General features: G+C 38.5%; 1 protein-coding gene across 6 annotated transcripts in view; it reads right to left on the reverse strand.

Moving 5' to 3' along the window:
- LOC120739480 (leucine-rich repeat and fibronectin type-III domain-containing protein 2) overlaps nt 1-16,006 on the reverse strand; it is a 134,169-nt gene that overhangs the window by 5,720 nt on the left and 112,443 nt on the right. For all 6 annotated transcript variants that reach the window (XM_040041244.1, XM_040041240.1, XM_040041241.1 and 3 more), the window contains one exon: nt 2,471-3,867. In XM_040041244.1, the coding sequence (XP_039897178.1) occupies nt 2,471-3,846 (1,376 nt within the window). In that variant the 5' untranslated portion in view covers nt 3,847-3,867. The remainder of the gene's footprint in view (nt 1-2,470; nt 3,868-16,006) is intronic.

Genomic DNA, 16,006 nt, shown 5'->3' on the forward strand with positions numbered 1-16,006 from the left:
TTGGTAATGTCAAAATAACATTAGTGGACATGCACAGTTTAGAGAACACTATTTCTGTGTTTAAGGTACTTTACGTATAAATTCACGACCACTTTCAGCTACCGTGTCCTAGACCATTAGATTTTTAAAAATCTAACATAGGAGCAGTACCATAAGGAACAGGTTGCACCTTGAAGTGACTTGTTGTGATTTGGAAACTGAACTGAATTAAACAGAATTAAATAGAATGGAAGTTGGCCATTGATCTTCTGCCAAAAAACACAATAGATGAATATAATTGGTCTTCAATCTTGCTTTAACATCATGGTTAGAGAAGCCTCAACAAACTTTCGAATCCAAGCCATTTTTGAGCCATAATGTATTTCAACTTTTGATTTGAAAATGTATCATATGCCAACACAATTCTGTAATTACATGTACAATACAACAAATAATTAATTGATGTGAAACTGGAAAACACTGGGGTAAAAAAGGTTGAGACTCCAACATACCCATAAGGGCATGTATAAATAGATTCCTCAGTCATTCATCCATTGTTGCTTGCTGTTTTCCTATAGCATATGTGTTGAAAGCTTTGATCCCTCTGAAGTGCCTCCACCAAAGAGCCCAGACACCAGCGGGGCTACAGTTCATTATTCATCCTTAATTGCCTCTTTCTCCCATAACCAGGAAGAAGCTGTGCTTCCTCACATGTTCCAGTGGACTCATGCAATCCCTCCTCTGCTCCACATGGCTGTGATTGATTTTTAATCATGCCATTGTTTCAGTGCAGGCAGTGGGAAACTACATCGGCCAGCTAGGGGTGCACATATGCATGCTATGAAAGGATATCAGTATTAATTCAGAAACAGTAGTTGTCCTGTCTTTTCACATTATCTTTTCCTTCCAGTTTATAATGTGCATTCTGGTGTGCAGATAAATGAATTGCTTTAGGCCATTTTTTCTTCTGCATATAAACTACATACTGAGGATTACATTAAAGAATAAAGCATCAAATCACATGGTAAGCAAAGTTAGTGCTCAACACTTAAATTAATGGCTACCAACTGTGCACTAAAGTGAAGTTAAACTAAGAAATTCATCCTTAAATCTGCATTTAAGAACTTGCATGATTTTAATATCTCAAACTAGCATTCAAACATATAAATGTAAATGTTTTGTTATATGGGGCCAGTCTTGACTGACAACATCAAGAATGCAATTTAAATAATCTCTTTTCAGGGAAACAATTTTGCTGCTGCGAATCACTGAATGAAAAAGGAAAATACATTTTACAAAGCTTACATTAGCTTTACAGTTGCAGTTTTGTACAAATTAGAGAAAATTCATAAGGCCGTTTACTAGAACACAGATGAGTCATCCACTGTTTCTGTCACTGGGATAAAAAAAAAAAAATCTCAAAATTCATGTTGTTCCCTTTTTCTGGCATGAAAAGCTGGCACTAAGTATGAAAGCAAGGATATCAGATAAACAGCTTATTATTGAATTTACAGTGATGGCAAGTTGCATTAAAAGCATTTGGGCAGAGTGATATCTTTCACAATTGCTGTGCACAGTTCTATTCTTAGAATCCTAGCTAATACCCAGCCGTTTGGATTTTCTTATTATTTCATTAGATCAGGTATTGGTGATCAGATATGGTGTTTGATAGAGAAAGTAAGCCTCAGTTATCAGTACTAGTAAGCATGATATGAAAATGCTCAATTTCCTGCCTAAAACAGACCATAATGTGGTAATGTATAAACTTCAGCATACTAGTCATTCAAGGATCCTTCAGTGAGTTTCTTTAGATAAGTTAACATTAGTTTGAGGAAATAAAACACATTATGTGGCAAAAAAAAAAAAAAAAAAGCCCAAATAGCAAAGACAAATTAAAAATGTATGCCATGAAAGAGTTGGGGTCTTAGGAGGTTAATGTACCTAAATGCATCAATTTAATATTAAACAGCATGGCTGTATTTTTGTATTTCCAAACAGTTATCTTTGCTGAATGTTGCCACTTTCACTGTCTCATTTGACATAGGAAATTGATTTCACAGAGCCCAAAGATCTTCAGTAACAGTCTCCAAGCTCACACTTTATGGACTTGAGCAGCTTAAGAAGGATACATTGAAATGAGGGTCTATAATCCTTTTTCTTCTTGGATTTCTAATTAATGGTTCAGGGCAAGGATTTCACTTTGGATTGCACTTTTTACTTAAAAATGTGAACACAGCAACCCGTCAATTCTCAATTTAAAGAAAAAAATCTCAAGAAGGATTAAGAAAAATGAATGTTGATCTTCAAGTAACACTTCAAAGGAACTGACTGTCTTAGGTACTCACCCACCACACAATTAACAGCTGAGAGAAGAAACCCAACTGTATGTATTCTAAAGCTAAAGATTACACTCAAGACTCAGTGTGCCACTTTGAAGAGAGAGTTATTAGCCCATACTTAGATGTAATCAAGTTTCAGTAATCACTCTTACCTGTAAATGAGCACTTCATCTTCAGAACAATTGTACTGAAGCTGATACATTTTGACCTTTGGAGTTGCTTTGCTAACACTCCACTTGACCAGAGCAGAAACAGCGGTCACTTCTGATACAGACACCACCTTCTCTGGAAGAGTTTTAGGCTCCCCTTTACTGATCTTAGTAGAGCTTGTTATGTCTGACAGGCCTGACTTGTTCTGGGTGGTACGGTTTGTACCATTACTCAGATGGGGGAGTTGAATGATTGATAGTTCAATGGACGCTGTAGATTCTCCTGCAGCATTAGCAGCAATGCAGGTGAATGTACCGTAGTCCTTAGATGTGGTGACTGTTATATCCAGAGTCCCATTTTCATATACAGTTGCTCTGGAGGAGTTGCTAATCAAACGGTCATCAGGAGCAACCCAATGCACTGTTGGCATTGGATCGCCAACAGCTTTGCAGCGCAAGCTAGCTGTCTGTCCCTCGAGCACGAGCAATTTGTGTGTATGTTGTGTGATCAGAGGGGGCTCACACACAAATTCCTCCTCACGAACAGACCAAAAGTAGCGTCCCTTTAGACTGGCAGGAGAAGCACAGGTTTCCATATCGTCCTCCCGTTCCAGTCTCCGAAGCCAAAGCACTTCACAATTGCAGTGCAAAGGGTTTCCGCCAAAGCTTAGTGAGAGCAGAGGTGCATATGGTGTGCTCATCACCACATTGCTCTGGGAGCGTGCAAAGATAGGATCTGGAGGGAGCTTCTGAAGACGATTAGAGGTGAGGTCCAAGCGTGCCAGTTTGTCGAGATCTGTAAAGGTCCCCTCAGCAATGAAGGAGATGAGGTTATGGTCCAGACTCATTTGATGGAGGTTAACCATCTTTCGGATGGCCTCCCAAGGCACAGTGCGCAAGTTGTTATATGACAGATCAAGATCCTCCAATGTCAGTAACAAGTCATCAAAGGCTACTTTAGAGATACGGCTCAGTTGATTGTTGTTGAGGATCAGGTGTTGCAGGTTAACCAGTCCTCGGAGGTCATCTGGTCCCAGTTCAGTCAACCGGTTACTATCCAGGTGTAACGATCTTAATGTCTCCAGGTCAATAAATGAGAAAGGCTGGATGTCGCTGATGGTGTTCCGGGACAAAGTGAGATCCACCAGACCTGTCATATTGGCAAAGTCCAGGGTGGAGATCTTTAGGATGAAGTTGCCACCCAGCCGGAGCTCCACAGTTCGCCGGTCAATGTCTGGTGGAACAAAGAGCAGACCTTTGGAGGGGCATAAAGTCCCCAAGGACTCTGACAAGTTCTGGCAGACACAGTATTTGGGACATGCATGGACCATCGTAACTGCGGTTCCCAGGAACAGGAGACTGATGACCACTTTGTCCATGTTAGCTTATGCAACGAGGACCTGAAAAAAAGAAAAGCAAAACAAAAGATAAGCTTTATGATCAAAACTAACGTTATACATTTTCAGTTGCATGTAACTTAATGAGCCTGTGTGATCATGGATTGTGTACAGGGTTGGGAGCCAGAAATCCAGTTCTGACAGAATGCCAGTATAGTCTTTGGACCATATGGTCCAAAAGCACTTGTTTAATGAGCAGGTCTGATATTTATGCTTGAGACTGTTTTACATTAATATTCTCTATTATAACCTTCATATGCATGTACTTTGCAATGCAAAGAAGGTGTGAGAAATCACACGAGGATTGTCTGAATGAAGCTCAGGATTAAACTGTGCTAAGAAGCTATTTTTAATGACGCACATGCTTATAAGCTGTCATTACAGATACCGACATACATGCAGTGGAAACTAGTTCAAGTGTAGGGTACCTGAACTAGTTTCCACAACAAACAATGCATGTTGTGTTATCTCTTGGGATGTTACACAATTTTGTTAAGACAAAATGCAAAAGTTACATGAACTACTCCTCATTTACTACATTTTTTTATGCTGTGCGCTATATATGATTTTACACAGTTTTTCTCATTTGTTTCCATTTTTCATTGTGTCTGCACCATTGTAGTCAGAGATTTGGAAAGAATAATAACAAAAACCACATGTGTTAGACATGGAAAAAGTCAGCCCGCCTCTGTACGTTAACAGTCCTCACACCTGGCTGACTGCTCCAAATGGATGGCCACACTTGACTTCATACAGCTAGCTTTTAATTCCCCCAGATATTTGTATCATTAATTCCTAATACACTCAAAACCTAAAAATCAATTTCAATCATCCTTTTTTTTTTTACATGAGCAATTTTGATTAATGGGAAACTCTGCCTTGTAGTCTGCATGGTTCTCTCTAGAACCATGGAAGCATGGTTGTAATTTGTTTTACATTAACTACGTCAATTCAGATATTCATTATTATGTATGTGTGAGGTGCTAGTTGCAGCATTGTGACTTATGTGTGACTACCTTGCAACATCTCTTCATGTGTAGGCTGTGCTTTTCAATAACTTAGAAGAAGAAATATATGACTATTTTTTCTAATTTACAAAATCAATCTGTAATAATATCACAAATGCTTCCTCATTTGGGTTGTGTGTCACAGTGAAATGCTTAGAAAGCTCATGCAAAGTGAGGTTTTTTTGCAATAATCACTTTCACCAAAGAAGTTGATTAAAAAAACAAAGCAAAAAAACAGCAGAACTACCAAAATTATGATCCACAGTTTTGATGAGGCCAAATGGTACTATAAACCTTTTAATACCAAGAAGAAATACAACACAAAATTCTTAGAAATAAAGAAGCAACATGTTATAGATATATGAGAAAGAGAGAGAGAGAAAGAGAGATTTCTCATTTTTCAGTTCACACAGCTAAAGTCCTTTTCTTAATTTTTAGTGTCGTAGAAAAAAGCTACAATGTGGTACTAATATTTATGCTACAGACTTTTCTGAGGTTTCACTGTCTGAATCCTAATGTAACAATTTAAAATCAGCACTCTTTAAAACTGTGAAACTCTGTGCAAAAGGTTTTTCTTTTAGCCAAGTACTGCAGGCTGGATGCCTACTGTTCTGATCCTCTCAGCGCTCTGAAGCTGATCCCCAAAAGGCCTCATGGTGAGAGCTGTCAGTGATGACAGACAGGTTGTCTCATGGACTCATTTTAATGGACACCATCTAGAAACAGCAGCTGAAAAGTCCTATAACCTCAAAGAATCTGCCTTTATATTTTATGTATCGTTTTTCATAGGCAGTTTTTCATTTGAAGGGTACAATTTTGGTGGGTAAATATTATCAAAAAATATAGAAATTCTGCAGAAATTCATATGTATTAGATATAATCTCAGAAAGATTCCTAGTATTATCTACGTATATTCAACGTGTATTACGGTTACTGGGCAGAGAAATGTAGGCAGAAGAGATTCAGAGGTGACTTTTCAGGAAGAGAAGAGGTTCACTCACAAAGGCGTACAGTATAAACCGTGGACCATGTTTGAGGCCCATATCTATTTACTCATGACCTTTACCAAGCCTGCACCACCATCTAAAATTTACTGTAAGGGACAAAAAAACAGAAATACCAACAAGGATATGTTCTATACAGTTCCACAGTACATTAATGACGCTGACATATAGTTCAATAAGAAGAGATCATTAGAAGGAATTGAGCATGGTTTATTTATGTACAGAATTCAATTTGAGGTATTTGGCGGTTAGACCTCGATGGCATTAGGGCAGGACCCCCTGGAGTCTAAACGCTGGTGGTGGAGATAAAGATGGAGTCTTGAATAGAGCCTGAATAATTAGAGGTGGTGATCGGGGAGAGGGTTGGTTGGAGGAAGGAAACTGCAAGACAGACGCACAGTGAGATTTAAAGTACGCGGAGTGAAGGCTGATTGGCCGGCAGAAAGCCGATTGGACTAGACCAGTGATGTCAATCAGCTTGACAGTGTGGGAAAGTGGAAGTTATGTAAAACTTAGATTAGGTGCCAACACCTGAGAAGCAGACAGATGAGTGACTACAGATGTTCTTTATTGATCTTACAGATAAGCTTCTGTGAAATTAATTCAACTTACGACACAACAATAGAAGTCGAACAAATAGACACAAAGTGTTCATCTATTTGTTAGATATTTTATAGACATATACTTCATTGTAGTATTTTTGTAATATACTATATGTCTATGATTGCATCAAAAGTTCAGAGATCTTTTTGTCACGATCTGGTTGTAGGGACTCAAGCGCAGAGCGGTTAGATGTCTCCAAAAAACAGTTTATTTACGGCTCCAGTGCACAATATATATACAGTGAAGGGAATCCAAAACTCCAGGGAATCACAAGGTAGCTCTCTCACTCTTGCTCACGTCTTCTTGCCCACACTCACACACGTTCACACGGCAGAGAGGTCGCAGGTCCGGGGGGGGGGAAGGTCTGAAGCAGAAGAGAAGGTCAAATCACAAACTAAGCACAAGTTCACAGGAGCTGTGAGAACACTAACGTCAGTAGTACAATCATCCAGCGACGAGAGGATCTGTGTTCCAGCCTCAAATAGTGCTCCCGGTGATGACAGGTGATTGTTGTCAGGTGTGTGGGCCAAGGGCGGGAGCCCACAGTGAGCTCCGCCCAGGCAGAGAGGGAGAGAACCGAAACAGCAAATGTACCCTTGTGGGGCCGGCCGGGCAGGCACGGAGACCATGACACTTTTAGCGCTGGGAAATATTCACCTTTTCAAATCTTTCGTATTGGTTGCTGTCTTTGTATGAGACTCTTTATCCACTTTATGTAAAAATGCCACCCATATGTTACTTTTAAACAGAATTCACGAGCAATAAAAGCGATTATTTTTTCCTGAGGCACGTAATATAGAATGTTATTGCACCATTAGGAGCTTCTGCTTGAGCTCCTTGAATTTAGTTTCATAAATGAATTTATAAATCTATGAGCAAATGCAGTTTTCAAACTTCTTGTTCTTGCATTTTATCGGTAAAGGTTCCACACAGTAATGTGGAGAAATGCGAGATTACAGTAATTAATGTTTTTTTTTTCTTGTTTTGTCCATTTGCTGAAAGAGAACATGTATTATTGGAAATTATTTTCTGTCAGAAACAAACCAGAAAGAAATCTTATTGACTGCTAAAATGCACTGATTGGACAGCTGATGGCTTTCAGTCAGTTTGAACTAGATTGAAGATAAAGTATTATTCAGGTGACCCCAAACTTTTTATACATTATAAACTGAGTAAGAAATCTAGCTGAAAGCAAGGTACATACTTAGTTGTATGGAGATTCGTTTAACTACAGCATTACTATAGTATTAGCATTGGTTAGCTTAACATAAAGAACAAATTGTCCAAAAGAAACAAAACTGGGCTGATTAATATATTTTATCTCTTTCTAAAGGCTATGTCATGTTTGGGAAAAAGATTATGACTTGGGTTGAAATACAGCCATTCACAACAAGTTGATGTGATGCCTTACTTCAATGGTTTTAAAGATGTAAACAGAAGACACTTGAATCAGAAGACTAAATCCAAACACCATACTTTTAAATCCAACAAGCTAAATATCATTAACAGGTGACTGAAAATGAAAATGTAAGGTCCAAAAAACAGACAAAAAAAAAACAGTAAGATGCACAATAGAACAAAAATACACAACAAAAATGTAGAAACTGGGAAAACACAAAGAACACTAGTTTGAAAGGAGAAAATGACATAATGGTGGAAACCCTTAACTGTTTAGTACAAAACACAAAGATGATCAAGCAAGTTGATGGTAAAAGATTGTGAAGATAAGACATGGAGAACAATAATTGTATAATACGACCGTATGTAACAGAATTAAAACCCCATAACTATGACAATGACCAAGCATCTTTTTGTGACCCACTGTGAACGAGACCATTCTAACCATTGGTGTAAGGAGTGCATCAGCCCAACAACGCAAAGAAGACATTGTGCCTCTCTCTCAGATGCCAGTGGCTTTGATATAAAGACAGCATCCCACACCCTAGTAATGAGGACACGCTTGAATTAGGGGAACACAAACACACAAGGACGAAAAGTTTGTCAAAAACAAGGTGTATTTTGTAAGTGGAAATTTGTTGTACAAGGGTAACCATCACATGAACATGCTTACACAGCTGTGTTGCCATCTGTTAGACAAAAATCCGACTGTACTATATAGGTTGAGTTAGCCCTGAGGGAGATGACGGTCACTCTGATGGTTTTGCCTTCCCTTGGCACCAACAAAGCCTTGTCCGCATCAGTTTTATTCCTAATGCAGGTAAGCCAGGCTGTAAACGTCAGGAAAATCTATGTTATACAAAATTTTCATTCTTTCTTCGACCCATTTGTCGTGTTAGAAGAAAAAACAATAAAACTTCTAGCTGAGTCCTTTCACTGAGATTTGTCCTTTTTTGCCTCAGTTGTCAGCTTTGTTCACAAATCTTCCAATACATTGCTGTCTCCTTAACAACGGGAAGAGAGCGCAGTGCAGACGGAGCTGGACTCTCCAGCATTACATCTTTCTCTTTCTTCTGGTATGCTTTGATAAAACATGTCACAGGCTGACAGCTCAGTAAGCCTGACTGTGCTACATACAATCCACTGATGTCATGTTGCATCATTTGTGGGTGCTGACGCTCAAAGTAGTGACAACAGCTCTCTCTCACTACCGTACGGAGCCGCCAGCACATACAAAGGTGCCTTACGCAGGTGTAAAATGACAGGCTAAGCAGTCTTCTTCCTTTCACGTAATATAAATCTTTTGATTTGATTATTAGAATATATATGTGAGAGTATGTACAAGCATAAGACGACAACTGCTCACAGGATTTAGAAAGTGAATTTTGCAATTCTGGAATAATCTCGACAAAAGATGGAAATTATCAGAGTGAAAAATGGAGGGAGGAGACAATGGCTGAAACCTTCTCTGGATGCTAACCAAAGTAATCTGTGTGCTCAGTCAAACATACGTGTTGCACAGAATTGCCAGTGACTGGTAGCAAAGAAAAGATTAACTGAATTGCTCCACCTTTCCAGAACACGAAAGCCAGCTACCGAGGATTACATCAACCAGCTGTGAGCTCGTCTTTTCAGCTACCTGTCCTGACAAGCTTCTCAGACATGGCTCTATGAATTACATGCAGTCCTTTATCAGACTTGAACCTCCTGGATAGCTGCACAAGCAGACTGAGGCAAAGCTTGGAGGGAGTCCTGGTACAACAAAGTTCTGTTGTACCAAGAGTTTTTTTTTTTTCTTTTTCAGAAGGGTGCTCTGATGTTAAATTGAAAATTTCACCACTGCCAGCTGATTTTTGGATTCTAGAGACAGTTTTTAAGCCTGGGCAAGCTTTACTCTTGAGGGTATCAAGTGTCTAAATCCTGTCCAGACTTTCCTTCAGCAGATTCACACACACAACCTTTTGTCTATAGAGATAATAGAAAATACTTTACTGTAGGATACTAAAGGAAGAAATGGGATCCAGCTATTAAACTGTTCTAAGGTCCTTTCTGTTCCCCATCTAAATCTGCACACTGTGTGTTATATACTGAATACAAAAATACAAAACCAATGATGAACTGAGTGTCGGTACAGTCAGTAGAGAAATGACAGATACAGATAATATCCTAAACTTAATGATATTTGTTGTAAACCATAAAACACTAATAAAGTGATGAAAGGACTGTAAATTTAATTAGCTCCTCTATGCGCTGTGGTTAAGCTCCATGCTTGGCACCTTTCTTTTTAATGAGGACAGAGTAACAAAGTGAGAGCAGTTATTTCTGGTGTCCAGGAAATGCCAGTGCAGCATTAAGCAGTCTGGCTGGTTAATGGTGGGCATTGGGGCACTTTCTCTCTTTTCAATTATCCAGAAAAAAACGAAAAACAAACTCTACTTATTCAAGTTAAACATAAATTATTGATCCATCTTCTTCCACTAATCCAATTCAGTGTCATGGGGCAAGGCGTGCTGGAGGCTATCCCAGCACAAGAGGCAGGGTATACCCTAGACAGGTCGCCAGTCCATCACAGGGTCAACAGAGAGAGAGAGAGAGAGAGAGAGAGAGAGAGACAACTATTCACAAGATTATTCACAAAGATTACGCAAAGACATCTGCCAATTTTCCCAGAACTGGACTTCCCAGGAAATTCGCCACATGGTCAGACTGCAAAATAACCCAAGAGCGACATCTCAGATACTCCAGACCTAAGTTGACATGTTAAACATTAAAGGTAATATTAGAACACTTGGGAAAAACACTGAAAGACTTGTCTTTAAAAAGATACATAAAAGCTTAGATTTGAGAGAGGGTGTACTTTCTTTTCATCATGGCTATATTTCTATAGTATTAGCCAGGTAAGTACTTTAATCTTTGCAAGCAGGTGACTCAAGACTGACCAATTAAATCTAATCTAACAAGCTGTATATATTTTATAGATATACAAGCATTTCCCAGCCAGCATTTTTTTTGTATTATGCTGGTGTTTATTTCACTGCTCCTAATGATGGTTTGAAAAAAAAAGGAAATTCATATTTGCTGAGAAGGAAACTAAAAGTTAAGAAAGCTACAGAAAAAACACCCCAAAACAAAACCAACTTGTCATATGTTCATAAATCTGTTATGGAAGAAAAAATATTACCAGTTGTATAGTTATGTTTCAATCTTACACAAACTACTCATCTCTTCTTGGTTTCTATCAGTCTCCTTTCCTCTCATTACAGACAGAATTTATTCAAATATATCTAAAGTCTGAGATGAAATCTAACTGAAAGACAAAATTTCCAGGATGTTTAACTATAAAATGAAAATAAAAAAATCCACACTTTGCCTTCAGCCTCACACAGCTAATATGAAGTCATTACACAATTAGACGGGGCTATGTAAGACACAACTAAACAGATCTATTCTTTGTGGGTGGGTAAAGAAGCAAACTTTGATATGGCAGACTTAACTTTTGTTGAAAATGAGACGTTCTTGAAAGCTGTGTTCACTTCAATTCTTAGTCAGTGAGTGTGTTGGCTGTGGGCTACAACTTCAGCCCTATGTTTGCTACATTTTGGCTTTTAAAAGTAAATTGAATTAGTTGTTAACAGCACCTTTTAATGTACAAAAAAGAAAAGGATCACTATCAAGAGTACCAAGAGGGATTTGTTTTCCCCTACGCTTTCTCTGTCTTAGATTTTAAGGATATGTATTTCCAATGAACATGTAATATTGACATCCTTGCAAAGTTTAATTCACACTGAATCTCTGAAAATATCAGTTACTGATCATGTTGAATTTATTTCCTGTTGTTGCTGTTATTGCTTTACAGTTCACCCTATGTAGCAGTTTTGCATCGTGTTTCTCAAATAAGTTGTCTAATAAACGAACCAATAGTTCAGGAAAAGAAAGCCTAATTGCATTTGAGCAAAAACAAATCTCCCTAAGCTTTCATTTCAGCACTGTTTGCAGCATGCACTTGCTGATACATCAACATCTTTGACATCATTAACATTTGCAGGGTGTGAGTGGGTGTGTGTAAGTTCTCTGTGAGCATATGAGTAACCCTTTGTTTTACTGTTTCTTCCCTACATTTTCATTCATCACACATGACAGCCAGGTCATAAACAAGTCATCAAAGTAGCAAAAGGCAGACATGTTAAAGCTGTGTACCTTCTTCATTCCTCTAGTTTACCTTTGTCATGTGCTCAGTGCAGGCATATCGCTGACATCCAAAGACAAACACATGTTGTCACGCACGTGATAATTAATCAAAGAATACCCACAAACCCTGCAATAAAGATAAAGATTTCCTGCCCTTGCACAGAAATGAGTGCTAACAACAGGAGGTGGGGTGTGGGGAAGATGACGGGTACTGTAGGTGAGGAAGGGGGTTGAACACCCTCAAACAGCAACAAATTAATTGATGCCAACTTGAGACCAGCAGTTAGAAATGTGACTGTTCATTATTTTAAAGCTATTTTCTGACCCAATTAACCTTTATCAAATTAGACAATGTCCATCTATCGCTGTTGTTTTGTCTGGCATAATAATATCTCACATGCTAAAATTCCATAATGTTTTCAAGTCTAAAAAAGGCAGAGAAGCAATTTGGACAATGCTAGTGGTCTTTAGATAAAAAAAAAAAAGAATTAATAAAAATGTTAATAAGTTTTAAGATAAATTAAGACGTGAGCTGCCAGAGTCTTAAGCCAAGTAAGAAGCTTGATCATGATGGCTATACAATGTGCACAGGCAGTCTGGAATGTCTGATATGAGCTTAATTCATATTCAGCAGCTAATGTGCCAATGGAGGTGAAGCTGAATCATCTGAGCAGAACAGGTTGCACTGAATTGTCAGGGATATTGTGCAACAAAAATGTGCCAGAAGCATGATTAAGACGCGGATCCTGCAGATGGAGAGTCGGGCTTTGACAGGGTTTTATTTTCTTTTCAACCACCATAATGATGTAGGCTGCTTAAACCATCTGGAGGTTGTCGCACAGTGACACACACTTGACGCCGCTCCTCCTAGGTAAAGAAATTAGCTGGTGAAATCGTTGTTGGTCACTGGCATTTCAATCCCGTCACGTGAGAGTTGTAATTACTCAGATTCTTTCACTGAATGCTTCAGTTTGAATTTTAGCTGGCTGAGGCAGTTTCCCCATTGATATCATTTTTCAGCATGTGTTGAAAGCTCGCTGTGGGCAGCTCGTCCAAACAAACTACCGTGAAAATGCTGATCATTGAAAAGCTGTCACACAATTATTTTATGCCAAACAGTGTAGCAAAGGCTCAACTATACCTGTATGTGTGACTTAATCTGTCAGGTCTGGTGTTAGCCATAAAGTTAAGACTGCAGCAAAGCAATTAGTTTAAGAGGAGAGAGCTACAGCAAACCAAAAAGAGTCTGTAATCATGACTGCACCACAGTTTTTACAGTCCTTTCATTCATTACTTTTTTATTTTCATGTTTAACCATGTTTAGTTTATATAAAAGGCCCTGAATAAAAAGTTATAAAAAAAAAGCAACAAATAGAGAGAAGAATCACAACAAACTAGCGTTTTAGAATATGGTAATGACATAATTACTAAAGAATTACCCAATTCTGTAGCTGCTAATAGGAAGGGTTTAGTAGTATACAAGGATATATTGTAAAACAAGAGAACCTTGTAGGGATGAGTCAGTATTCTGTGCACTTTCAGAAATCTCCCACTCAAATTTGACTTTAAAGCTATATATATAGTTCCAGTGGTGGATACGCTCTTGTATTCATCACATAACATCCCTCACACCACCTGAGGCAAGTCATAGGTTCTGCTCTGTATCAGACTTAAATGGGTAATTGACAAGTCATTGCCTACGCCTCATGCTCTTGCTCCCTTTATCCAACTAAAACATCTTACTTGTGTCTCTTATTCATTCAATATTTAGTTGGCCTCTTGCACAATACTGCTGAAATTTCAGATCAGACCTTCTGAACCGTTCAAGTGTGAGATGGAGCAACGTGTAACATATTCAGGGTCATGACAGTGTACATGTGTATCTCTGCATTATCACGGTTTTTGTACGTATTCCTATGCTTGACAGCATGCCTAACACGAGAATCAAGATCCTGAAACACACAAAGCCTGAGGATAAGAAATTAATAAATATGCAAGTTGTGAAGTCATATTTTATTTATAGTGATTTGCCTCAAGCCTGAATTATACTTTCTGCACCCACGAGTCTGCTAGGGTCCACTCAGCTCTGCTTGACCTGAGTGAAAATCTCCATCAGATGGTGAATAAGAGGGTCCGTGTGGATGCCAGTGTTTGCCTGAAATTTGTAACCCTGCAGACTAGACCATGGGGAATTTAAATTATGCCATTACAATGGACAAACTACACATTCACCCCAGCTGGTAGACTTCAAGCGGACATCAAAGAAGTATAAAAGGAATGACTGCTCATCTGTTGGGCCTCGAGCTGACTGTGTCTGTAACACAATGTAATCCAGGCATCAGTGTAAAAAAGCCAAAAGGCTAATGCTGTAGGAAAGAAAACATCTTAAAGACTCAAAGTTCTTGAAAATCTACAGTGAATTTTTATATGACAAACTTTTGGGCAAGTAATTATAATAAGTACATTACAAAATCATCTTGCATCTCAAATCCACATTATTTATTTACTGGGTTAAAAAAAACGTCATTCTTTCTTAATTACACATCTTAAAAGATATAAAAACTTGATCCAACATAAAAACATAGTTTTGAATATTTCACATGAAAGATTTTCCTTACTTTTTACCGTGGTTTTCTCACTGTAGCTAATATCATATAGAAATGCTCTTAAAACTTTTATTATGATAAAGATCCCTCTGCTTCCTCCCACTAGCTGCAACACTTAGTTGCAGCGATGCTAACAAGCCCATTTTTTTCATAAAAAATATCTTATATGCTAAACTCAGTGATCCAAATAAATTAGTCTCTGTTGTTTGTTTTGAAGCAAAATACAAATAAACTCCTTGTGCAGAGGATATCTAATACCACTGCTAGCAAAGCTACAATCAATCTGTGGCTAATGATGCCCCACATTCTCTCACAGGGCCTAACATGGAGATGATTATAGCAGTTAGGTATGTCTGGCTCTTTCCCCAGAGGAACATTTTGAATTAATTGCAGACTGACAAATAGTGAAAGTCCCCATGCCCACCCTTCTACCCCTAGGTCAAGCACAAAATGAAACAAATGGAAAAAGTGAAACAGGGGAGATGTTTCTATTAGGAAGGCACACTATTCAACAAAGGAGGACTGGGAGTCGAATTAATACACATAAATTGCAGTATTTGTCCTATGAGGTAAGCATAGCTTCTAGAAAGAAAAAAAAATGACTGTGATAAACTACAGCCCATTGCTCAGATTTTCTATTCACAATCACTATGTGAAGGAATATTTTGATTTTCCAAGGTCAACTTTTACAGAGTGCCTCTTTGCAAGTTCAAACACACATTTCCTCACCTTTGTGCCAGTATTTGATAAACAGGCCACTCATAGAGCTTTCATATTAGCAGTGGATGAAACTACAGTGTAATGGTCATTGTTTAGTGATACAACCACAAAACCTATTAGCATAGGTAAGGGTTTCCTCAGTCTATTTAGGGTATTTTTTTTACTTATTGTTTTGTTTTTACAGAAAGAGAGTTTAGGGGAAAAAACCCAAAAGGCAACAATAACAATAAAACTTCAGGTGCACAACTTCTGATTGCACTCTGAGCACAGTGGCTCCCATCATTTGTAAATGGGAGATGTTTGGAACCACCAGGACTTCCTAGAGCTGGACAAACAGCTTTAGTCAGGGAAGTAACCAAGAACCCAATGGCCACTCTGACAGAGCTCCAGTGTTGCTCTCTGAAGAGCAACACTGCAGGCTGTCCTTTTGTGTGGTTTTTTTCTTTTTCAGAAGGCCTGCAGCACTTCACGAATCAGGCCTTGTAGAGTGACAGCCTGACTAAAGTTTTCCAAAGGCGCTTGAAGGGCCCTCAGACCTTGAGAAACAAAATTCTCTGGGCAGATGAAACAAAGACTGAACTCTTTGGGCTGAATGCCAAGCGTCATGTTTAGAGGA

The sequence above is a fragment of the Simochromis diagramma genome, unplaced genomic scaffold, assembly GCF_900408965.1.
Source record: "Simochromis diagramma unplaced genomic scaffold, fSimDia1.1 OVJJ01000304.1, whole genome shotgun sequence".
NCBI lineage: Eukaryota > Metazoa > Chordata > Actinopteri > Cichliformes > Cichlidae > Simochromis > Simochromis diagramma.